Below are 27643 nucleotides of genomic sequence, written 5' to 3' on the forward strand. Positions count from 1 at the left end.
TACTCTATCTCTCGCACATAGAGTATAGATGCAGGTGGGCACGCGCGCATTTTACGTTACATACACGCACGTACGCACGATTGCGTGCCTGGCACGGAAGCGCGCCCTACGCGGCAGTCACGCATCAAAACAAACCCCTCCTCCCCCTACCCTCCTCGTACGCCCCTCGCGCGCTCAGTCATCGGGGTTTCTCGAGCAATTCCTGGTATTTCGATGATTATTAATTATGGATAGTTCCGAAAGTTCCGATGCTTTCCGCGGTGTAAAATATCATTGTGGCGATTTTTACAAGTTCCTATGGAAAGTGAGGTAAAAACGAAAAGCAAGCAAAAAAATAATACTGCGTTTCAAAAAAATTATTACGAAAATGTCGGGAATTATTTTTTCAAAATTATGCAATTTTCTTAGAAGTAGAATAGAAAGAAGAGATTAATGTCTCTTTAACAAATATAATAAACAATATTATTATACTTATTATGCAGAGATAATCGTGAGAAAATTGACGAAATTATTCTGAAGTAATTGGATTCCTTAAAAATGTGTTTTAAAATCGTGCTGTTGTACGCAAAATGAATAATTCGTCAATATCTAGCTCAAAGGAATGCCATCCATACAAAAGGTAAAACTAAAATAATTTTGAATTTCTTAATGCTGTAGATACGTACAATTGTCATCGTGCCAATTACAATGTTTTGATTGCTTAAATAAGTACGGAGAAATTTTCTGTGTGTTTTAAATATTGAAGTTTAATGCAGAAAAAAATTATATCGTTCACATATTTTACAGAAATTGTTTCGATTCTTCAAACACGTACATACGAATCTAAAAAATAAAAAATCCGTTCGTTTGTTTTACACAAAGATGAAGAATTTCAAACACGAGTCCCGAGAGCGGAAATGAAACCTGTACCTGAGTCCTTTTTCGGACAGGACTCGCCCTGTGTCTACAGGCACGCAGAAAACAATAGAACAACATCCGCGATTGGAATGCACATTACGAATCAACTGCGCCGGAATAATTATGGTGGTAAGCGAGAGCCGCGCAAATGCAATCTCCATTTTATCCGACCACACGTTATACACTTCGTCGCTTGCAATGTCGACGCAATTAAACAATTGGCATCGAGATTAGTAATAGCGATTAAATAATTTTCAAACTCGTCAATTTCATTTCCAACGTGAATTTTTTCAGATTCGTGCAGGCAACAAATGGGAATCTGTAGAAAATGTGAATTTAATTTTTTTGACAATTAGTCTTGTATGCAAAAAAATTTCTTACAATCTTATACTTAATGTAATACATTCAGGGAATGTAAATATAGGCGACACAGTTTTCAGTGAATTTTAATTTAATCCTTTACAGAAATGTAAAATTTAAGACTGAATTATGAAGATATTCAACGTTAAAAATTGAAAGCTTGTGACATATACGATGTTTTTCCCCGTCAAATTATTTTTAATCTATCGCAAAGTTTGTGATTTTTCTCGAGACTTTTCACGCTGCTTTGGCAAAATATTTCTAGTTGATACAGCTTGCATAAGAAAATTAAAATTATTTTCGATAATTTCCAGAACGTTAAAAGCAATATACGAGAATAAAATCTGCCTGAATATAACTAAAGGCGAAAAAAATTCGAAATTTAAGATTAAGAAATATCGATTAATTTATCGTAGACTGCAGCTGAAAAGATATTCAGAGTTCTAAGACGTCCTACGTAACGTTTCGCTCAAAAAGCCAGGTATAATGCAAGAACGCGTGGCGTTGACCCGATCAAAGAAATCGCGATAGAGTCGTTAGAGGCACGATAGAGCGGCCCATTCGATGGTATATTACAATTTTAGCCCCTCCGCCGGGTGCTAATTTACTTTAGCCGCATCGACTTTTCCGCGAAAGCATCCATCAAGTTCCATTACAGCTTCCGACGTCCACCGCTCTCGGACACACCCCTTTCGCATTCGCCCTTAAGCACATAATATCGTTACCCGTCCCTGCCGACAACGGGTTATACTACCAAGTCGCCCAGAAGAACGAAGCGACTAGAGTTCCGGTAGAATACGACGTCTCTGAAGAAACTCGTTTCTGTTGTAAAAAATCGCGATTTTACTCAATTCTACGAACGTCACGGATTTAAATCGAAATATCTAGTATAATTACAGATATACATTAAAACTAAAATCAAAATAATTAATTAAAGATAAACATAATATCGTTGATATTACGTCCCATTCAATTTGATAAATTCCCCTCATTCATTTATCACAAAAATATGACAAGTGAAAATATTGGTAATCAATTTACATTTGATGTTGAATATGAAAATGTTAGATATTAAATAAAAATACAAGAAACAAATATATGATTTGATTATGTTTGTTACTATATGCATATCGTTTCTTGTATTTTTATTTAATTACATCTAACATTTTTATATTTAACATCAAATTTAATTAATCACCAATTTTTTGTTTTTATCATTTTTATGATAGATATATTTATTATCCAATATTTATCGAATATGTTTATGTATCCTTAACGTCAATTTGAAATTGAAAAGAGAGAATGTTCGCCAAATTATTTTCAAAATTTCGATTAATTTTGTTGCATAGATTTTGATAAAAAAAATATATTTCCTGTGTGTATTGCTAAAATTTAAAAACAAATTCTACCTAAAAGTGTCAGTTTAGCAAAGTGTTTGGAAGTTTTGAGACTTCTCTGTGGGACGTCTGGAACTTTGAAACAAAAATCGATAGAACTTCACTAACGGTCTCGTCTACTAGTTTTCTTTAAACCCTCCAACCGGTCGATGCACGTGGCAAAAACATGCGCGTACACGTGTTCGCAACACATTATACGCAAACCGAAAAGAATTCGCAAAGTTCATCGCGACATTTCTGATTGTTTTCATTTTTAAATGAATGAATAGAGAACGAGAGGTCAACAATTCTGTTTATTTGACATTTTTAACATTTAATTAAGTATTCAAGAAATATTTCGCTGTAAAAAATATATTTAAAACATATTTTGCAAATATACCTCGTAATTTATTAGAAAAGAAATTTGTAAAGCACACGCAGGCAAAAATATAATTGATCATTAAAGAAATTGATATCAATTAAATAAACAGCATTCTTAAAAATTTTTTTAAATTATCATATTACTTATCATTAGTCATTTTAAATATATATTATTTCTCACAGGATTAAATTAATTTTGCAAGAAAATTTGACAGCATAAAATATATTTTTTACCTCAGTCTGCGTCTTTTTCTGGTCATTCCTAGACTATTCCAACATTTCTCAAGCATGTGCGCCTTTATGCGCAGAAAAAAGGTCAGGATTACCTCAAGGCACATAGCGAATATTCTCTAGCGATATTCAACGAGCGTATAACTTCCAATTGAACGACATCTGCACCGAGATCGGCTCGGAAATCGCGGATGATCATCGACGCCTCAAAAGATCACCCACGTGTCTTCCACCGCGCCGCCATTTTGCCCGTCAGCCGCCATGCCATACAAGCTGGGAGCCCCCACCGCCGTTCGTTTCTCTCTCTCTCTCTTTCTTTCATCGTCTCGGGCGACGAGAGGGAAGTTTCCGGATTCACGACTCCGAGATAACGCGGGCGAATGAAAAATTCGCAAGCCGATTTCGCAATCGCGTCGGGCGACCGACGTTTCGTCGTCGTCGTCGCGGAGGTCCTCCTCATCGCGCATCACAAAGCGATGAATCTCAGCGTCAGAAGCCGAAAGAGCGATTCGTTCTCGCGTTGCGTCGCAACTCGATGAGTCACGGTCCGCTTTCGAGCGCGTTATCGAGGCCTCTGCCGATTTTCGAGGCAGCACCGTCGATCCTGTCAAAGTGAACAAAGAGAAAAACAGGGGAAAACATGGAAATGTAGGACAAGATGAAACGGGAAAATTCCACCTAATCGAAATTTAATTTTGCTACTGAAAAATGTAATGTATTGTATTTATGTTATAATTATGTTATATTGTAATTATGTTATAATTATGTTATATTGTAGTTATGTTATATAATTATATTATATTATAGTTATGTTATAATTATGTAATTATATAACTATATAATAATTATATAATATATAACTGCTATTAAAAAAAATTCAAGTATTTTTTAATTTGTCGACAAGCATGGAAATTTATAATAAACTCATCATTTGTATCTACGTCAATAAAATAAAGTTCAAAATCTAAACGCGATAATGGACGCAAACGTGCGAATTGATCGTCTACTTTACGTCAACAGATAAAACGGCAATCTCTCATATCCCGACCTTCTCTCCTTTACAAATGTTGGAAGGTATTTCGCGGATTTTAGGATCTGTGGCGGGGGAGGTCGAGAGGAATAGACGGAGAAAGAGGGATAGAGATCGATGGTCCCCGTCCCATTCTTCAAGGAGAACTCCGTTATTTCGTAAACGCGACCTCACCTTCCAGGAATCGCGTCCTTGAATGATGGAGGTCATCGGCTCGGAGAGGAACTCTCGCTTGTCTGCCGTTACCCCGCCATCGTCGTCGTCGTCTTACCTTGGCTTGACTACGTAGACGATCGATACGGACCGTCGAATCTCGTGTCCAGGGTCTCGTAGTGCCGGCAATGACGACGACGATGGCGAAAATGCGGTAGGAACGACATATTTTCAAATATCCACGAATATCAGCTGCTCAGACTGTCCCGAGAGCTGCTCTTTAAAATCTATTTAATTTAATCTCATTACCTTTATGTTTGTTTAGGTTGTTTTCCTCGCAATTTGAATTATGCATTCTAATTAAATTCCAATTCAATTCGTGTCTAATCATTTCATCACTTCCTTTAATTTTTACAAAATAATTTACCGTAACATAATAAAAATTATATTTATAATAACATATATATATATATATTTTTTATATAATTTTGAAATATACGTGTCTAGAAATATTCTATTATTTATAATTAAATTTACTTGCCTTTGTAAATTATTAATATTATTTCTTATTGAATTGTAACTTGTGTGTAAAAAATTAAATTAGAGATGAGAATTTTATTTCCAGAATATCAAAAGGCATCAATGATTCGAATCAAATAAAACATTCACGAGCAGATAAAAATATTCTTGCAATTTCCACACAAATACGCTTTAATCCAATAAAATTTTTTAATATGATTAATTTAATTCCCTCAAGCTAGTTTCGACGAAAAAGTTTCTCAATATTATTCCCCCTCGAATTAAAAAATTTTGCAAACTTTTACAAAGCTACACGCACATTCCATCGGGAAGACAAAGCGGTTGTTTACACATCTGCAGAAGAAAAGCGCATTTTTATGCAAACACAATACAAGATAAAAGAAAAAAAGAGAGACATCTCCGATACTCCGAAATACTGCCCGTTGGACATCTTTGCGACATCTCTCGGATGTTCGCGTCGTCTGGATAAAAGGGGCCAAATCTATTAGGAAACGTCGTGCGAATGTGGCCGCCTATTTTCACGGCTGATCGCGTCCGGCCGACTCGTTACCTCGTGACATTTTTATCGGTCCGGAGCGGGGCATTTTCGGACGCGTCACGATGCTCGCGATGGTCAAATCGACAAACGAGCAACATGTGACTTGCGCATTCGAAAATAGAGAAGGCGCCTTCGAAGAAGACGAAAGACGACGAAGACGACGTCGCTTATCATTATCCGCCTTATCGAGCATTATGTAAGCGTCGCCTACGTCATCCATGTGGCAGTTAAGGGGCTCCGCGCGAAAAGAGAGAGCGATCAGAAAGTTACTCGAGTAGCGTTTTCGGAAAATGTGGAAAAGAGAGGAGAATATTATAGACCAAGGATGTCTTCTCGCCTCGGACGGGTATAGGAGGATTAGTCACTCGAGATAGAGAGAGGTCTTGCGAATAAAAAAGTAGATTAATGTATGTCTTCGTGACGTGGAGAGAGAGAGAGAGAGAGACAAAGAGCGCTCTCGGTCCTGCGAGCAATTATGCTCGATTTTCACGAGCTCATATTTCACTTGGTATACGCACCGGAATATGTAGATTGAAATTTCAAAGCGAAATGGCAGGACATTTACTTGGCACGATCATTCTCTTTATGGTATTTAAAATATATGATACAATGTATTATATTTTTCTTATTTGTTTTCATTTTATTTTAATGTTATTTTTATTATTTTTTAATTATTTTTATTTTATATTTTATTTTATATATTATTTTTATTATTTTTATTTTATACATTATTCTAATTATTTTTATTTTATATACATTTTATTATCTTCATTTTATATAAATTAATTTTTCCTATCGCAGTTTTATATAAAAAGAAAATTAACACGAGTAGTATAAATTTCTTCCTTTGAGACTCTTCGAAACTCTCAATATACTGCAAATTATTACAATAATTGGACGAAATTTCACGAGAAATCCACACTGCATCATACATGCAACTTTCTTCCCGTCTAAAACTACCACGAGAAAAATAAATACACTTTTTCTCTTCGTTATACCATACATTACATATCTCGAGTCGAAGAAGCACGCGCGTGTGCGTGCGTAACGCACATGCAGCCAAGGTAGCGGGGGCGGGGGATGGGGGGAATCGGAGTTTCTGCAACGTCGCAATAATCGGCGCCGAAGAATTCGCGCTCGAGTTTGCGAGACTCTTTCGAGTTACGCACGCGGGACGGAAGCGGGGGCGGGAGGAGGAGGAGGAGGGGGAGGGAACTCCTCTCTCTCGGACGCGGCGCACATACGCGTCTCCGTCGGACGACGACGCTCCTCTGGCGCCGTCGCCGACGTCGACGCCGCCGACAACGTCGGCGGGATCTCGCGGCGAAGCTACTGCGCAGATTCCGTGTCACGCGGTCCCTCGGCCTCTCTGCGTCGCGCGGAAAACTTTCGCACGCTCGCAGTTCGCGGCCGCTCCTCCGACGAGAAGTTTGCCTCGATCGGAGGAAACTGGACGTCGCGACAGAGATGGTTTTCCCTGTCTCTCTCTCTCTCTCTCCGCCCCCTTTCCTCTCCCCAACCTTAATCAATCAAGGTTCTCACCTCTGTCCTCCGACGATGACGTCTTTCCCGCCCTGGGTCTCGCGGGCCGCCGCCTCCCTCGCGATTCCGCATCTCGGTGAATCAGTCCTGTCATCGTGCGTCACTTGGATGCGATTGCCGCACTCCGCGTCGCGAAACCGTAGGAACTCTCGGAGGCGACGCTGAGAATCGCGTTTCCCTCCCTCTTCCTTTCCTCTTCCCTCCGACCAACGATAACGCGGGGCAATTACGCGTAATTTTCCACCGCGTCCTTTCCGCGTCTCGGGATGACCTTCACTTATTTGGACGATTTCACGAGCGTGCACGAAGAACGGGACGCGCCAGCGGCGTGAAGAGAGGCGCAAAACGACGCGCGGCTAATGCGCGGAAGCGTGCGCAGAAGCGAGGCGCGCAGCCTCGACAGGCGCAATTCCGAGTCGACTAGAGAACGACTACTACTACGACGACAGCGACGATGACGATGACGGCGATGATGATGGTGACGACGCGGGCGGCACGCGTAGACCAGTCGCGGTCTCCCTCGCGTTACACACTGGGTGGCCCGGTTCGACGCGATTAAAATGGCTGCGAGCGTGTGTACGTCTTGTTTTCTCTCTCTCCCTTCCCCCTTTTGCCATCACCTATCCACGCTCGGCCAACGACTCGACACCGTCGTCGTCGTCGTCGTCGTCTTCGTCGTCTTCGTCGTCTTCGTCGCATTGTTTCCCCGCACGCGTTCGCGGAATCGGCGCGAAGACACGTTTCCCGGAGGAGGAAAACAAAAGGAGGAGAGGACGCGCTCGCTCGCTCGCTCGCGCGCGGGCGACCGTGCGCACGAAAACAACATGTACGTAAACGGAAGCGCGTACTACACGCGAGTAATGGTGTGGTGTGGTAGACACGCGCGAGAAGCCGCGTGGGACTGCGCCGCTAGAGCGAACGCCGCGGCGCGCGAGTCGACGGGATGCGACGCAGGCGGCGCCGCCAGCGCCGCGCTCGGCCGTCGCCGCAACTACGAGAGTAAATAGCGGGCCGAGAGACGAGGAAGCGGCGGGCGGCGGGCGGCGGGCCGCCGAAGGAAAACGGGGGGGGGATAGGGGTGCGGAGGGGGGAGGGGAGGGGGAGCGAGCCGCGCGTTCTCGAGTCGGGGCGAGGAACGCGAAAAGGGAGGAAAGGAAGAGGGGAGGGCGGGGCGAGAGAGGGAAGCGACGGCGAGGCCGCGCGAGAAGGGGAGGGGGAGGGGGAAGGGGGAGACATCTCGGGAGTGCGTCGGGCCAAGTGCGCGAGTGTCGTCATATCCGGTATTCGGGGTGGCGCTGTACCTGAAGCCGAGCGGTATATACGAGTGTAAGAGCGTGAGCGCGCGCGCTCACGTGTGTGCCGCGTACGCGTATGTGCGTGCGGCGATAAAAGCGGCCGTGTCGCACACGTAACCGACGCCGCCGCGTGCGTGCGCGTCCGTGGAGCGTCGAGGGTAAGGTGGAGAACGCGTACGGCGTAATACGGCAACAATGAGATCACGACGACGACGACGACGACGACGACGACGATGATGATGATGATGATGATGATGATGATGATGATGACGGCGATGAGTTTCCCTCGCGAATTCAGGAGTTTTATTTTTTAGAGATTTTTGTCCCGACGATCTTATCTGGGTACGAGAGAGAGAGAGAGAGAGAGAGAGAGAGATACCAGTTGGCCCTTTCCCCCTCCCACGCATCTTTATGCGCACCTTGCCTCGTCGTGAATAAAAAATGCGATATTTACAATCAGAGAACGCGTTGGCTGAATTCGTTATTTCTTGCTGGAATCCTGCCCCGAAAACGAACATCGCAATCGGCTTTATAGAGAGCGGCGTGAATAAAAAGCGCATCAGCGCTTCTTTCGGAGTTCCCCGAGATATTAAAAGTTTTGAAACTTTAAACGTGTGTGTTCGAGATTTTTGTATTTTTTTAAGCTTTTTTTAAAGTGTCATTCTTGTCAATTATCCCGAAAAGGAAAGCTAGAAAATTCTCCCTCTCTTTTTTCATCTGTCATCATTTCACCAGAAGGCAACGTCAACAGAACCTACCTACTTTTCGTTGAAAAATTGTAATATTCATCGTATCGTTATAATAATACCAACTTTCTCGAATATTCAGCGACGCTAGAATTGCAAATTGATGACAATTATAATTCCCGATAATCGATATATAATTAAATACACAAGTGCATAAAAAACTGAATAACCTCGCTTGAAATTATATCGCGCGTTTACTGCTCGAGGAAATTCCGATTGTTTTCCTGTTCGGCATTATCGCAGAATTATTGCCGATCAAAGACCTTGAACGTTTCGATGGTCTATACGTGGTCACGTGATTGACGACATCGCGGGCACGCGGTAGTTACTCGTTTACGAGAATCAATTCGATTAGAGAGTGAAATGTTCCATTTTTTTTTTTATAGCGAAACTTTTCAGTTGGAAGTGTCTATCGATGCTGTCAAAACAATTTATATATTGACTTTTGACAATCACTTGAAAAGATCTATATTTTTTTCATATATATATTGTCATCTTTCTATAATTTTTAATTTATAAAAATTTTTAATTTTTAATTTATAAATTTTTTTTCTCTCTTTTAGAGGGATTGTTTTATGTACATTATTTTATATTATATATTTAATATGTTTATTATTTTATTTCAATCAATATATATTTTATCTTATCAATTAATAATTATATCAATTAAATTTAGAGAATCAAAATTTTCTTCGAGTACGATTATTAGGTATATTATTTTATCTTAATCAATATCTATTATCTTATGAATTAATAATAATTATATCAATTAAATTTAGAGAATCAAAATTTTCCTCGAGTACAATTATTACACACTATCAAAATTTTTTTTATTTTTTGTGAGCTCTTCCTCGAATACTGCTAATTCTCCCGATGTATTCGTAGAAAATTTGCCTTGGCGTCAGGATTAAAATGATTAATCGTTTCGTTGAATCTGGCAAAAGCGTAGGTTCGTCCCGGAGTCATCCCCGGACCTGACCTCGTCGCACCTTGACGTTTCTCGATGACGTTTATCGACGTCGATCGCCGTTGACGTTCCAACGACCGCACAGAAATTCGTTTCCTCGTCGATGCCGCCAGTTATTATTGTTCCCGATGAACGGCCTCGACGTTCGCGGCTTCTCTACCTAGATAGGTAACGTGACGCGCGTGACGTCGACCCGGTTGCGGCCCGTTCGCGTCGCGTCGACAGACGTCACGCGTCGCCCTGGCGACTAGAGCGGTTCTCGATAATTTAACTTTTTAACGAAGCCGATGGAGAAACGCGAGCCGGAATTTCTCGGCGTTTCTTGCGGCCGATACCGAGGAATACAAGCCCGAAAGTCGATGCATCGGCGAACAAACACTACGATTGAAATATATTATTTTCGATTTTTGCTGCAAAAAGATACATTTTTTTTTGTACATTTATTCGTTATGAATCTCGGTCAAGTGTCGCATAAATTTTCGAGCATTAAAAATTACTACCATCGTAATAAGAAAAAATATTATACGTTAAAACTGAAAAAAGTCACGGAAGAGAATGAAATATTATTATAACTCTAGCAATAAATTATGACTAAAATTTAATAATTATTGAAAACTGAGTATGATCTCGTGTTAAAAAGCAAAAGATATTTTACACTGCAAAAATAAATATTGATTCATTGCTTATTTTCACAATTTGAATCAAGAGCTAAATTGTGTTTAGTCATTTCTAAAATTACTATTGAACATTTCTTGTAAATATTTCATTACGGATATTAAATTAACGAGAATACGCGATCGATGGAAGCGGAAGTATCATTTGATTATTCAAATATATGCACACGTAAAGCTTCTTGTTTTTATTATCCCTGCCACTCTTCTATTTATTATATTTTCTTAAGAATCATCATCTCGCATATCGCATAAAAAATTTAGAATTCAATGAAATTTGAATACACTCGACAGAATGTTTTTTTATCCACTAATCTAACATTGAATTCACATTTATTTCTACAACCATATGTATTGTAAAATCTTCTCAAGAATGACACACGTGATCGCAGCAATATTTGATAATCATGTAAATTACACAAATTGAAGTAATTTATTCGAAATAATGTTTATTGCCGATCTCAGCATTTTATGGAATTTTTTCTCTCGCGATTAATTTCAACTCGTGAAATTTTAGCGAACAATTAACAAAAACTTTTAATCTGCATAATTTTTTAGCATGCGTTATAATTACAATGCACTTTTTTACAGCTATAAATCGCATTTAACTTATTAAAAACTCGTTAAAAAGTTAGGAACGCATTAAAGAGTCAGGCCTGCTGAAAGACAAACATCGTGACGTAATATCTTCATTTAATGAAAATAAAAATGTCTTATAACCAGACGTTCATCGCTGCATCTCACCTATCTTGCGCACGCATATCTTGCTCGCTGTTTTTCTAGAACTGTCACGCGTGTGACATGACGTTTGCGTCGCGTCGACCCGCGTGTGCGATGTCGTTATAATCGCGACTGATAGGTCTACGCCGATTAGAGACAGAAAGTTCCTTCAACTTTGCTCGATAGCCTTACTTTCACTCGTATCCTCGGCGTTCGGTTTTCGCTACAACTTTACGCGTAAACACGACTCGCCGCGCATACTTGTCGGAAAACATTCTCAGCAAAATGATGAATAATTAGCAATCAAAACAGGTAATTTTGTCGCGAATCCATTTTTGACGTAATTCTTTTTACATCGCGACATCATCGAATTTATCAAGAAACATTTTTACCCAAATAACAGTTACATAACATGTAACAGTTATATTGTTGAGTGGGAAATTACAACTAACAGTTATATAAATGTTACTTGATGTTTGCTGGGTAAGATTTAATTTCGACGAAAGGGGACAAAAAATAAAATTCCTTGATTACGTCATCGTGAGTAAAGAGAATAATCCTGCACCATATAAGGAGAAACTAGTTTAATGATTATTCACGGCAAGTGAATCAGAAATTTTCTTAAAATCCTGCTCGAGCGATTCGTAATCTTAATTCCGATGAATTTGAAAAATAGTACACAACATAATATAAGTAACATTGCGGAAGAATGAGTCGATCTATACGTGTGATATAATGTCACAAAATTGCGTTCTGCTAGTGACAAATAGATGAATGACGCTTCCAAGTATCTCGATGATTCAAGAAATCTCTTGACGTGTACGAAAAGAGATTCTTGACTAAATTACTATTGAATGACTGGTAGAAAATTCGAGGTACTCGTACGTTAGCAATTTTATTTTATGAATGGTTGCGTGAATGAAACGCAAAGTTGTAATCTTGAATAAAACATAACTGAAATTCTACATTAAATTTTTTGTAAACTTCTCATATGTTATTAAACAATTTAATGTAACTGTAGTTATAATAATATATGATAATATAACATCCACACACGATTAAATCATATATGTGAATATTTGTTTCAAGAAGTAGATGTGTGTGAGAATAAAAAGTACAAATAATCCTAATCCAATCAAGATTGAAAGATTTGTAATTTATCTCTTCGAGTTTTTAAATGTTTTGCAAATATGTTTATGGCAGAGATTCTCTCTCTCTCTCTCTCTCTCTCTCTCTCTCTCTCTCTTTTCGAATGAAGTAAAACAATATTGTGGTTGGCGCAAACCAATAATTGATGCAAACGAATAATTCCTCTTATCTACCATGTACATACTTTTATGACGCGAATGAATTGCGCGATAACGTCAAATCTACGCTCCAAAGGTTCGATATTATTTGATGACATCCTCATTGACATTAATTGCAATTGTCGTCATATCACATATGTATGTTTGATAATATAGTTTACAAAAGAATTTCAACACAAAAGTATTAGCGATAGCTACTCGTTATTTCAAGAAACAACGAATGTCAAGCATTATTAAAAAAATATGAAATACATACATGTAAGAAAAACTATAATTTTCATTATTATAAGTCATTTTCTATCAAAGAAAGAACTGTACTTTAGTATTGAAAACTAAAAACAAAAATACTGTCAATTTTTTCTCAGAGACACTTGCATAATTGACACTAATTCCTTCTCTCGATCTCTATCAAATTTAAGTTTCTGGGAAATAAAATTTTAGCAATTGCGATATTTTCGAAAAACGATCCATTTTAAGCGTCGCCAAATCATCGGAAGAAAATCTCAGGCCCACGAAATGTTATTTTCGCAGTCGAGGAATTATTTTTATAGCCACGGCTGTTGTGTTGTTTGTCGTAATCAGCTGTACGATCCAGAATGGATTCGTCTGACGAAAGCGAAAGCGGTGAGAGCGGCGGGGAGGAAGAAAGACGAAAAGTCATGAACGGAGCCGTATGGAGGACGATGACGACGGAAAGGAAGAGAGTATTTTTAGCGGTTATACATTTTGTTGTTGACTGCTTCGAGCGCGACATTGAATCGCGCGCTCTCGCCGAGGAGTGCGTGCAGTTTAAACGCAAGCGATCTCGTGCGTACGCACAATCTTGCGAGGGACAGAAAGAGATTCTTCTTCGACAGAAGCAGATGGAGCTCGAAAATTCGCGAAAAATCGAGTTATATTTTCGCGCTGCCAACTCGTAAATTTTCTAAAATTGATTCAAGTTGATCAAATTAATAACCTGAATGCATGATAATTTTCTCCTTTATATCGTATCGAATAATCGCGATCGTACATTATAGGATAACGATAAATAGCGAAGTGAAAGCGAGTACCAGAGGCTAAAAGAATCTGAAAATTTCGATACTTCAAAGACTATGAGCGTCCCTCCTTCCTTTTAATCTCCCATTTCGCAACCGTGCCACATACTTTTCAAGTAGCCAAGCGATTAGAATCGCAGATACGCGATTAGTGGCGTGACTAATCGGCCGATTACAGAATCGCTCGAGAAATTATTGAAAGGATACGTAACGTAAATTCCATGCTACCTCCACCCTTGCGTTTCGCGATGACGCGACTGACCCACGTGATACGGTTCACAGCGACGGGTCGCGACCGTTTTCTCAGATAACGAATTCATTCACAACGGGCGATGACGACGACGATTCAGGCTCGATCAAGCGGCACGCGCGACCCAACTGCACGAATCAAACATGGCTGCTGATACCTGACAGAAAGTGTCCATATCTTCTCTCAATACCTTGATATCAGTGACATTAAAGATAGATATGCATCCTTCAAAATACCGATGATTTTTATTATTTTGTTATTTAAATAATTCTATTCTTATTTTTCTGCATCAATATAATATTGTTTGCAGTTGCTTATTTATATCGAAAACAACAAATATTATTGAATATGCAGTGAGATGAAGCGTAAAGAATGATGGACAGAAAAAAAGAGCGGACAAAAGTGAGAGCAATATACTACGTCTGAGTCGGTGGAGCAGAAAAGAAAGGAAAAAAAGAGAAAGAGAGAGAGAGAGAGAAAGAGAGCGGTCGATGCGACTCAAATAACGGGAACTCCCACGTGCAAACCGCGACCAACGCATTCACTTTCATCGGCGAATAACAGTGCCGAGATCATCTATGGCTGCCAAATGGAACCGAATGGATCCAGCGAGAAATCACAGGTATGAAAAGAGTGTAAAAATTAAAAATAAAAAATGAAGATAAATATAGACCAGTATTTACACACAAAAGAAAAGAAGATTAAATTATATAAGAGAACTTGGGCAACTTTAAATATCGAGAACTTGAAATGAAACCGATTGGTTAACGATTGCACATGTTTTGATTTATAAAAATAAAAGAATATAAGAATGCAAAAATATAAGAAAAAAAAATTAAAAAGCAAAATAATATATAAAAAATATATAGTGATTGAATCCGATAATTCAAAAGAAAATTAATTAAATTGATAGCAATTATAGTTTAATGAAAATTATTGTAAGAGAGAGAATTTTATAAAATATTATATGTGTCAAGTATTATCATATATTATTAGCAAAAGTAAGTAAAAACATTATTAAGTTTAGATTTCAAAACTTAATATATAGCATGATATGTAACAAGAAAAAATAGAATGACAGAGAGAAATGCATTTTTTCAAATTACTCACATCTTCCAAATGACAAGATCATGTTCTCGATGAATATCCGAAAATCCAAAATAATATTTTTCTAATTCTTTGAAAAACTTACCTGTAACAAAAGAAAACAGAAAATCGATTTAAAAAAATTAATAAATCTCAATCAAAAATAAAGAAAAAAAAATCAAGATGCTATTATTTTCTCCCATCACATCATTCGATATAGAAAAAAGAGAAATGATCATTTTCTCGTTTTCGATAAGAAACGATGAGTCCCTATGTGAGGAAGTATAAGGAGGAATCATTCATCTGCTGTTAATATATCCCTGGCTATTCATAAGAATATTCTCTTCAATATTCTGTCGGCCATATTTGCGGAAGGCCGATTTGGCAGGAGGCGTTCTTTGGCATCCATGTCGCAGCCGGCATGCCAGCTTGTCGCGATCAGGACAATGATCTCGTGTCGTTGCCCGATACCTTAACATCCTCCGATCTCTCTTCGATAACTTGACAATCTCCGAAAGCATCACGAGACTATTGCATCTGGCTCAATTTTGGATCAATCTTCTCTTGATTTATCTCCCTCCCCCCTTGTCTTTCAAAGTAAATAAAACGCACGTTTACTACTTCAATACTATCTGTGTCAATCATCTTCGTCATTAATGACGATCATTGTCATTAATGACGAAAAATATATTTTTGCATTAATGACAATGATCGTTTTGCATTAAATATAAAATTGTAAGTATAAATAGTATATCTATGAAGACCTATAGATCCATAGAGGTAGGTTTCAACAATCCATCATATCTTGCATCATGTCTACTCGATCGAGTCAACATGAAGCGATTGAAAAAAATGCATACGAGCAAAAACGAAGCACGTATTCTCGCTTCCGCGATTATAATCCGAGATGAATGATTACCGAGAACCCTCAAGCGCTAATGACAAGTTTGATTAAATATTGGTTCACATTTTTTTTCCCCTGCGATCCTCCTAAGCCGCGCGTGTTACGGATGGATTCGCTCATTACGGGATGCCCTGTAAAGTATACAGGAAAGCATCCCAAGACACGCGCATCTGTCACCTGGCGCTGCGCCTGCTTCCCTCGTCCTGACTCACTCTATAATTGCGCCACACGCTGATCGTCATCTTCATTATGAGTCATCGTCATCGTCCTACAAGGAGCTCAATCATCCTCCAAACGGGACGTCTAATTATGTGCAAGAAGAAAAATTCCGCGACCGCTGATTTAACGTCATGTCCTTCAAGATCTCGGGAGAAAGGACTCTAGTCCTATATTATGTGTCTCCCAGATTCTTACCAAAAAAGGAATGCAATTTGTTTCCGTTACAATGTTCCATAATTCGAAGGGAGAGAGACTTAATTCTTTCATAAGATATTTTTCATATACTTTTGATATTAAATTGATTTAAAATGCCGTTTCTTTTTTTATTAGAATACGCGAGATATGAAATAATAGGAAAACAATAAATTTAAAATTGTTTGCGTGTTGACAGATCAATATTAAAATTGATTCCCAGATCATAGCTGGACTTTGAATCTAGACTATCGGTTTAAACAATCTACTAATTGTAAGCGTTTCGATGTAGGTGCAATGCATTATAATTAAATGTAATATGCGATAGTGCATTACATCAGCTACTTAATATCGCCCGCCATCCGGGAAGAGAGAGGCGGGATGGCTCGCAAGAGGAGAAAGCTCGAAGGGTTGGGCAGAATCGAAGATGATAGAGCGAGAGGTCAGAGAGAACGAGGATAGGGACGCGGAGGAGTAGGAGAAGAGGAAGATGGAGACAGGGAGGCTTAAGCAGGGGGCAGCAGGTGATGCGCCAGGTGGAGGACGACGGCGCGTGCGCCGTTTTGCCCCCCGCCTTCCGGTCACGTGCCCGGGCTCCACAACCCCTCGACCTATCGTTCTCTCTCGTTCTCTCTCATATCGAGGCACTCTTTTTCGTTCGGTTTCTTCCTTTTTTCCGAAGCCGTCGACTCAGATACTTCGGCACTCTCGTTCGGCTGCGGCATAATAAGTGGCAATACGTAAAAAATGTAAATGCACTACGTATCGAGCGGGCACGCGCCTTTTAACGATCGTCTTTAAATTCACAGCGGGTTCGGCAAATGTTCCAACAGCGATTTATTAAGGAATTATATATAACTTTATACAAAAAAAATTATTCAATCTATTCAAGAGAAAACGAAGAGAGGAGAGAGGGGTAAATGCAAGTTGTAAATAGAGGAAAAAAAATTGAAAAATTTGTTTCTTTCGTTTTTTACCATTCTCGTCTCGATTTTGACCGTAATACGTCAAAGTAACAACCGTGCGGCGAAACGAGAGGCTTGTTTTCCTGTTTTGTGCCGTCGCTTTTGGCGGCAATATGCGTTTCTTGCCTCGCTGCGGAGACTTAGCAGAACCGACAGATGCTAGTCGGACGGAAAAAGTAAAAAAGGAGTAACGCGGGGAAGAGATGGGGGATGAGCCTCCGCTGCTCGCACGACTGTCTGCGCGGTGTCGATTATCTTTTGTATTTATTTGGTCGGACTTTTATTGCTCTCACTCCTCCTCCCCCTTCTTCTCTATCTCTCCTCTTTCCCCTCCTCCTCTCGCTCCTTTTCGTTCGACCGCGAAAGCACGTACGCGGGGCATACGAACGGACAGGAAGTCAGATAACCATCGACCCTTGTGCGCCTGGCGTCTTGGAGAGCGAGCCCTTTGCGCTCGAAAAAGATTCCTTCTCTCGCATTATCTAAATCGTGACACTCGCATAAATGCGTGCTCGTGCCATCGAAAATATTTATATCAAACACGAGCAATCTCCTTGAAGATTGAAAGATTTTAACGTTATGTGTGACAAACATTATTTACGTTACATTTAAATTCGTGTCAGGGGTAAAAACAATCTGTTTTCTTTCAGCATATTCGCCAAAATTAAAACAAGTTATTATTATATTAATTTTCCGATTTGAATTTATATATTATTTATATCATTTATTATTTATATTAATTATTAATTTATTACTTATATAATTTATATAATTTATATATAATTTATATAACAAAAATTAATAAATATAAGACTCGAAATATAAAATTAAACAAAACAGTTATAATGGCAATACGAGTCGAGTGTCGATGTTATAACACATTTATTTATAATACAATCAAATAAATATTGATATTAAAGCATACAAAGAGAGGATAGCGAACGTTTCGACCCTATTTTTGGGTCATCTTCAGCGCGAAAGTATATAATAAAAGATAATATAATGAAAAAAATATATAATAACAAAGTGTTTTATATCGGAGTCTGTTACAAAGGGTGCTGTCTAAAGCGATAATAAATGTCTCGGTATCTCATTATCTTGACGATGCCTACGTAAAAACAAAGGACAAAAGTAAAATAAGTTAAATAAATAATGTAACTAATATGAACAAAGAAAGAAAAAAGTACTAAATTAAACATGAAATTACGAGATTGAAATGTCAATTTATTAAAAATGATCTAAATATAAACTGAACATAAAGTCAAAGAAATAAAATAAATAAGTTATAAATAAGTTAAATAAATAATATAACTAATATGAACATAGAAAGGAAAAAGTACTAAGAATTAAACATGAAAATTACGAGATTGAAATTATTTTAATGTCAATTTATTAAAAATGATCTAAATAAACTGAACATATAGTCAAAGAAATAAAAATTAAAAAGTTAAAAAGATAAGAAGTTAAAACTACGGAAATAAGACTTACTTCCAGGCATCGAAGATAATGACGCGCCGAGGAGACGAATAGAGACAACTTAACATCTCCGAAGACAAAGATCGACTCGTCTTTAACGGATAAATGTGACTTATATATAAACGGTAAAGAGAGTCAAGTAATGTATAAATGTACACATACGCAAAGTCGCAGACCTATTTGTTATGATAGAAACTATGTTAAATTTTTGGCAAGTTGTTGACAATATTTAAATAAATTTCTGGTAAACGTTCAGTATCAGTTTGCAAATTGAGACCATTTTTTTGCCTTTTGATATATAACATTTCGGAGATCAATCTTTTACTCAAATATGGTTCTCGATCCAAAACCTGAACGCCATCCCAATCAAAAGTATGATCAAAACCAACCCTGTGATTCGTGATGACTGATTGAGAATTAGTGTTATGTCTAATGTGACTGCGATGTTCGTTAATTCTGGTATGCAGTTGTCTGCAAGTTTGTCCAACGTAGGACGCATCGCAATCCATGCAGTTCAATTTGTATATGACGTTCAAAGAATTGGAGGTAGGAAGAGGATCCTTATGAGCCCTGATAAAGTTTTTCATTTTATTGATACTGTAATATGAGAGTCGAACATCCAAATCCTTAACGATATGTTTAAAACGCCCGGAGATTGAAGGAACGTATGGTATCGTGAAATAAGTAATGTGATCATTTGTGTTTATGACCTGGGTATTATTCACTAAGGAATTTGATTTGAAAAGGTGTTTCTTAAGGCGGTCAACACATGTGTGGAAAATAAAATTTAAAGGGTATCCATTGCTTAAAAGGATGTTGATAGCCAATTTAATATTCTTATAATGGAAAACAGGGTGAGACAAGCGGAAAATCTTGTCTATTAAACCAATTACTGTGCCTCTTTTTTGGCAGAGAGGATGTTGAGATAAGAAGTGTAGGTATCTACCGGAAAAGGTATCTTTACGGTACCAGTCAAAAATTATAAAATTATTGTCGGAAATTAAAGTCACATCTAAAAAGTTAATTTTATTGTCTACAGCAATTTCCATTGTGAATTGTAGACGAGGATGGAAAGAATTGAAAGTGTCAAGAGTATCTTTAAAAAAAGAAGGAGGAATGGCTAACAGAACATCATCAACATACCTTAAATAAAAGGGGGGAGTAAATTTTAAGGAAAGAAATGCTTTGTTTTCCAAATCCTGCAATACTATGTCAGCTACAATAGGAGACAAGGGGGAGCCCCTAATTTATATAAATTATATGTTATTTATATAATTTATATAATTTTAGAGAAAATCTTCGATATATATGACAAGAATTGAAATATGCAGAATAATTATTTATACAACTATATTTTAAAATATTTATAAAAAAAGGAAGAATAAAATTAAACGCAAGTTGTCTTATATATTATACTTTAAGATAGATTTTTAGTAAAATATTTTTTTACTAAATTGTAAGCTGAAATAGGTACATTATAATATAAAGATCGAGTTTGATTATGTCAATATATTAATATCTTGTTTCATTTTCCATCAGCATCTTTATAAAACTATTATTATGTAATTTATAAATAAAGAGAACAATACGTTAATTAACGTAATAAATCATTTATATTACGCTACAAAACAATGTTAACGTCCTAATTTAAGCGCTAGTCTAAAAGATATGTATCTATAAATCGAGAAATCGCGATAAAATATGTACACCTTCGAGAAAACTTTCGACTGGAAAATCAACTTTAAATTGTTTGAAGATAATCCGTAGATCAAAGTACCTTTACACACACACATATACACATGTACACGGTGCCTGTTGGGTAACCACGTGGCGCGTGCGTGTCAGCTGCGATACGAACGATGGTAACCCGGGTTCCTGTCAATGCCGGTCGTACGCGCGCAAAGGAGGCTGCTCGAACGGCTGCTAGTCGGTCGAGTTCTTCGTCGAGAGAGAGAGAAAGCGAGGAGGGAAAAGTGCAATGATGAAAAACCAACGTAGAAGAGAGCGGAGCGACTCTCGGAGAGTCGGCTGGCAAGATGGAGAAAAGTAAATGTATCGGCAAAGTGTATCGGCAGCGCACGCACAACCTGGCTACCTGCACCTAATCTGAATTTCTCGGTTCCTCCCATAGGGCCCGTCGGGGCCAGCACCCCGGAGCGATACACGCGCTGCTCCGCGAGGAAAAGGGAGGAGGGAGAGGGAGGGAAAAGGTGCACTAAGAAATCACTTCATCGAACGCCGTGGCAGATGCTCCTGCGAGGTGTAGGGAAGGAGGGCAGGTAGGGAAGAGGGTGGGGAGGGAGGAGAAAGGTACCGATTTTATTTTTTTCCTCTCTCTCTCTCTCTCTCTTTTTCTTCTTCTCTCGTGACACGCTTGCACGGAGTTCGGGAGGACGCCGGAAAAAAGTGCATTAATTTTCCCGGGCCCGGGCGATCTGTACCAGATGTCCGTGGAGAAAGGAACGAACTTCGTATCCCATAAAACAGAGCTTACGGATGGGGTGTCTCGACCAAGACGAGTGGTTCTGCTACGAGAAGTCACGTGCCAAACTTTTGCGTTTTACCTTTTTAATATTTGAATATCAATCAATTTTTTATCGCTCGAATTAAAATTCTAAAAGTAAAATCTGGTTCTGTGATCTCGAACCCCGACAAGATTTTATTACTTTAATGCATTAATGAAATTTATTCGAGCAAAAATGCGATTTATTTGCGATTGTTCAAGATTGTGTACGTTTCGAATTGAGAAATAATCAATTTAATAATTTTATCGTCAAATTAAAGTTGCGAATGTGGGGTGCCTTATGGGTAAAGATATGGGAAAAGATTAATTTTCAGAATATGCGTCCGATAATTCTTTGTTAATGAAGTTTCTTATTTTAATTGTGACGTAATCGTTAATGAAGTTGAATGGCGCGTTGATAGATCGATTAGATATCGACGGTATATTCGAGTTTTACAATTCACGGAGTACAATATGCAGAAAGCGGACGTGCCTACCCTCATCATTATCAATAGGGCTCATTAATTATGCACGAAGGTAGAATCGCGTGCTCGATACCGACAATCGCGATGGCGTACAAGGAGAAGATTACTAAGACTATAAGGTTCGATTATTATAACGTTCGATTATTCCTGGAAGAAATATCAAAGCGATATTTTTTGTCTTGAGAAAAAGAGACAACTGACATTCCATAATTACTGTAACTTAAGAATCTCTCGGCACCAATAGAATGTGTAAGTCGTTCGTGTCCGAATCAAACTTTGTTAATTGAATATGATTTCTGCATACTTTGATAAAATAATAGAGCAAATCTTAGTAGAGTGTTGAAAATAATTTTATTTAAATTCGATGTTATTTAAAAATTTATATTTTATGATATCATTGTGTGTGTGTGTGTGTGTGTGTGATTAATAAAAAAAAAATAGAAAATTTAAAGTCCAATGGATTGATGCAATAATATCAATTAAATTAATAATTTTGATGAAATTATCAGAATATTTCTCTATTTTAAATAATACTCTCAACGTTTCAAACTTTTATTATAAAATGTATCATTTTCTTAAAGATTCATAAATTATTAAGAGTTCTAGCTTTATTTTCGCGGTCTCTGATGCGATACATTCGGCGAATTCACGGAACACACTGAAGGAAGACAACATTAGCAGAAGAGAAAGAAAGACGAAAGGTAAGAGGACGTGGACGGGGACGTGGGAGGGGGAATAGCAAAATGCAAGAGGGAGATAGATAAATGGATAGAAAGAAAGAGAGAGAGGCCGAAGAAAACACATGCCGTGAAGGCTCGTGCCACGACGATCTAAGCTATCTCGCGAGCGCAGTTGCAGCTGCCTCTCCGCGGCACAAACCGCCCTGTCGAGAGCCCCCTTCCTCCCTCCCGCCGCTCCCTCCACCCCTCCTCCTCTCTCGTCCCATCCGTCCCGTCGCGTCGCGTTTCTCGACCTACGGGGCACCCACTGTGCGTCCTTAAAACGAGCTCTCCTTACGAGAGAGGTGTCTATCTCCCTCTATCTCTCTCTTTTTCCTTCTCCATCTCCCCCGAAACCCCCGCGCTCGCGCCACACGAGGTGCCGCACACTCGAAAGGTGGTTAAGACGCTTCGAGGGAGAGAGGACGGGACGCACTTCGCACCTGGACTCTACCTTGTGGCGCGTGCACAAACGCGAACGTGCACGGCACGTTCGCGGCTTCACTCCACCGCACCATGGCAATTAAGGACCTGCTGCGCGATTGTCTTCCATCGGGCTCTTCCAGGCCAGGGACCAACTGGTGATCTTCCCGCAATTGCCATCAACACTCGCGTATCGGGCAACCGGGTAACCGAGTTTCTCCTCGAAATTAGACGGATATTTCGCCCAAAGTGTGAATTCACCTGCATTTTGACGGAAAATAAAGATCCAGGAAAGAATAATGTTTGTAAAATAAATCCAAGCTACAGAATAGGATTTGTTTCGATTCCTAAAATCAGTTTTTTATTATACGTTTACGCGATACGCTCGAGGCGACGTGCGTGCGATCGAGTTGAGAACCCGTTCTACTGATGTATTTTGGCAGCAGAGTGGCGAACCGAAAAGAGAGAAAGAGAAATAAGAGTAAAAGAGGAAAAAAGGACGCCAGAAGCGGCATGTCTGGCTGGACAAATTCGATCGTTGTCGGACGTTTGACGACTATTGGAGAGATATATTCAGTTACCGGGTTTAACGTAATATGATAGCCAATCGCCTCGGTCCTGTTCCTCGAGGAAGAACTGGCCGTTGAACCTCATCATCTAATGGATCATCTCTTCGAGTCGGTCTATCTACTATCTGAGAAATCCTTCTCTTACCGAATATCTCGAGGAAAATTTGCCAAAAGTTGTTTTTTTTTTCACCATATCGTGAGCAAAAAAGCAACTTTTAGTTGGCAAAGATTTATTTTAGAATCAATATGAATATTTGATGCAATTAATGCCTAAATACATCATAATTTAAATTTATCATCATTAGTAATTTAAATTTTCCGTTATTGTACATATATTTGCTTCCGATTTTTTGACTTTGCGTTGTTCCGAAACTTATTTACATTTCTCCTATGACCGTTAATTTTAATTTTATCTTAATGTTTATTATTCTCTTTGTTAGTCGACATTGAAAAGGATCCGAATTGGATTGAAACGCGGCGTTTGTCATGTTCAAATTAAATAAACATTTTCATATGGTTATTTTATTGTAATAACCGTTTTATTATTTTTTGCATATTTCCACCATTGCGTTGGTCCTTGTAGCCTTTTAACTAATTTTTTATTGATTAGTAATTTAATTTACATGTATTATTAGAGAAGAAAATATAATATCTAATGTATATTTTTGTTCAGCGAATTAGTTTTCAAAGACAAATTTCCTTATTAGTGACGCTTTTCTTTCATTATAGCATTTTTCAGGTACTCTAAGTGATACTCGAAATAATCGTTCAAAGTTTCTTCCGTCCTGTTTCTCAAACTTCTTTTATTTCTAAAGGCGGCTCTCAAATAGCACTCGTATCCACCATTCCTTAAGACGGTTTCTGATAAAAGATTCGAGGTCCTTGGAGGTCCCGGAGGATGAAGTAGTCCGGATCTGTCATCGCAGAGAGAGAAAAGCGATGGTAGAAAGAGGCGGCGAAGGCTGAACACTTAGGTGCCGTCGTATTTAATGCATGTCAAAAGGCTTTCGTCGTCGCGTTTCTCTCCGAGGAAAGTTCTTTAACGTTGTCCTAATCTACGGGACGCTCGCGAGGAGATAACCGATGAGAGATGTTGATCTTAGTATCATGACGGAATTGAAAAGAAAAATACTGCAAATTCGTCGATGTCGGCTTAACGCGAGAGAGAAAGAAAGAAATAGAGCACAAGTTCGATAGACACGATATTAAAGGAAATTCATCGGAAAATTGCTGAAATTATGCTTCTTTTCTAGAAGCGTTCATCATTTTTCTCACACGTCATCTTATATCATTTATCATATAACAGATGTAGAATCGAAAGCTCTTACAAGGATTGATTATTGACTGATGCATCCTACGCGAGGGTATTATTAGGCAAAATAACCTGATTATTTGTGTAAAAAAATCAAACACTGAAGAAATCTAATTAGATGTACGTACTGACTAAATTCACTCTTCCCTTTTTTTAAAATGCCCCTGTTCTGATCCTCGAATGATGAGACTCGCGTCCGATATGACAAGATCGAGAGGAAAATCGGCAGCGTTGCAAGAATGCTCCTCGAATAGATCGTTATTGGGGGTCACGTAGATTACTTTAGGGGCGGGCGTCATTTCCGCGTGGGCGTGTGCCGCTCCAAGGGGGTGAAACGACAGGGGAAAACGACGAAAAGGACGATGAAGGGGAGCGTGATTATCCCCCTCGCGCTACTCTGGGATTAGACTCGTCGATCGCGCCAGACACGACAGCTGGAGTGGATTTTTGAAATTCCAGGTGGTGCCCATTTCCTACGATCTTTCGCTGAAATTACAGAACAATACCGATCTTCGCCCTGTTACACTCTCGTTATCGATTTTTATCTTGTGTCGCATATTAACTATGTGTTTGTATACGTTTTTAGAATAATAATAAGTATTTTTAATTCACTTAATCCCGAATTTCCCGCAGAATCGCTTCAACAATCAATCAACGTCCTAATCCCACTCGCGATAAATCTATAAAATATAGAAACGCGTCTTAAAAATTTACATAAGATTACAAATTAAACATTGAAATTTAAATGGAAGGGAAGGGGGAATAAAAACGCACGGGGCCATCGTTCGCGCGCGTGTTGGCGAGGGGTGGGTATAAATTCGCATCTCGAAGCTAGTGTTCCAAAGGAACGCTGGTCGTTGATCGCTGCAACTTTTTCTCCCTCTCTCTCCCTCTTTTTCTCCCTCTTAGTTGTTTTTCCCGTACGTTCACATCGGCCGAAGGGCGCCCCAGAAGCGAGACCCAGAGGGTGCATCGGAATCGCAGAGGTCCGAGGGTAACAAACGCGAGTAAAATGAATAAAGGCTACACCTGGCCTCCGGATGGTCGACGGCGGCACGCGCTACTCCTCCTCTCTCCCTCCGCCTTTCCCTCTCTCTCTTTCTCTCTCTCTATCTCTATCTCTTTTTCGTCACTCTTCTCTCTCCCCACGGATAAGTCTCGTTTCTACCCGAGTATACACACCTGCCCCTCACCGACACGCATGCACGTTGTTACGGCGAGGGTCGTAAATGCACACGGATTACTCCCGGCGATGCCGGTGGTGCGGAGGATGTGGAGAGACAGGCAGCCACCACTGCCGTAACCGGAGCATCGGGCACCCCAAGCCCTCGTTTCGGGGACGAGGATGACCACCGCGACAGACGACCGATACTCATTTATCAACATTAGCAGTGGTATTGACACTTCACCAACAATGAAGAAGAGCGTATGCTTCTTTGAAATTATAAAAGTTACTTCTAAATAATTTCATAACTTTAAAGCACCTTTTCATGTTGCTCATTTTCAGTATCAAAACACATTACGTGATTAAAAATAAAGATATCAGTTCGTCATTTTTTCCATGAATTTGTATCTTTATAAGTTAATCCGAAATGGGGCGACTTTTAGAATAATTTTAAAAATGATGAAAAATTGTTTCTAATTTATTCATAATTGATCTTCGCAACGTCTAAGAAAAGAAGAAAGAGAAAAAGAGGGAATGGTATAATTTATCGTTTAATATTAATACCTCTTGACAAAGAAAAATATATATTGGTCTTGTTTTAAATGACTGGATCAGAAATATTTTCGCGTGGACATGGCATATCGCGCAAATCAAAATGGTTGTCGATACGCTGGAACAAATTGAATAGGCACGTGGAAGCTGCGATGGAGTTAGTTGAATGTATTGACTGCCGATAATAACTCTTTAGTTTTATCTATCGAACTACATTAATCTATTGCTGCAGTCTTATAAAAAATTAAAAAAAACCATTCGACCTCGTTTAAAACTCGCTTTGACAAAATAATCGTACTCCTCATAGCATTTAATATATTCAAAACACATAACGACATGACATAATAAATAGAAAAATTTTCACTTTATTTTGTGCAAAAATATAATATTCGCGTTTCGATAAATTTATGTTTCTTGCATCGTATACAGATAATTTTCTCGTTATAAATCTCGAATGTTTTAATCGACATTTAAAGAAAAAAAATACACGGCCCTGCTGGGACCAGAAGAGACGAACGGGACAGACACAAAGCGAGAAGTTGCGCGAGAGAGCAAAGACCTAAAAGCCGGCTGCTGCCGGTGACGCGACTGTTTTCGTAGCTGTTTCCGTTGGCGCTACCCTCGCCGCAGCTTCCTCTTCGTTAACCTCGTCGATTCCTTAATCCCCCCTCCTCCCTTGGAACATCACATGGGAGAAATAACTTTGCGCATTTTTTCTTAAGATGTTACATCAACATATTTTACATTTTACGCGATTTCGAGCACCTTATCAAGAGTTACTTGTCAACTAAATGATATAATTTTTATATAATACAGTCTATGAGAAAAAACAATATTCGTTTGCTTTTGTAAAGTGTAAATCTCGGTAAAAAAGTCGAGGATGTTTCCACGAAGGAACCTGCAGAGCCAGCAATAATCAAGAGATCGTTATTAAAAGTTTACCAGCTTGCGTTTTCTACGTTATCTTGACACCGTTAATGAGGTGAGGGCCCCTTAATGACCATTTTCCGCGGCAGATGCAAGGGTAATAAT

At 38.9% G+C, this 27643-nt stretch overlaps 1 protein-coding gene across 6 annotated transcripts in view; it reads right to left on the reverse strand.

Annotated features, from left to right (window-relative positions):
• Positions 1 to 27643, reverse strand: part of LOC145977402 (serine/threonine-protein phosphatase 4 regulatory subunit 1) — a 138397-nt gene that overhangs the window by 70849 nt on the left and 39905 nt on the right. The window contains exons 1-2 of one of the 6 annotated variants that reach the window (XM_083109394.1): positions 18896 to 18920; positions 15152 to 15233 (exon numbers count right to left, since the gene is read on the reverse strand). The exons of 3 other annotated variants lie outside the window; for them this stretch is intronic. In XM_083109394.1, coding sequence (XP_082965520.1) covers positions 15152 to 15233; positions 18896 to 18905 — 92 coding nt within the window. In that variant the 5' untranslated portion in view covers positions 18906 to 18920. Of the gene's footprint in view, positions 1 to 7048; positions 7933 to 15151; positions 15234 to 18895; positions 18967 to 27643 lie in introns of those variants that run through there. 2 more of the 6 variants (XM_083109403.1, XM_083109422.1) reach the window with 2 other exon arrangements.

Source organism: Camponotus vicinus, unplaced genomic scaffold (assembly GCF_025532165.1).
Source record: "Camponotus vicinus isolate PSW18456_S1 unplaced genomic scaffold, iyCamVici1.0 SCAF_1, whole genome shotgun sequence".
In the NCBI taxonomy this organism is placed as follows: Eukaryota; Metazoa; Arthropoda; class Insecta; order Hymenoptera; family Formicidae; genus Camponotus; species Camponotus vicinus.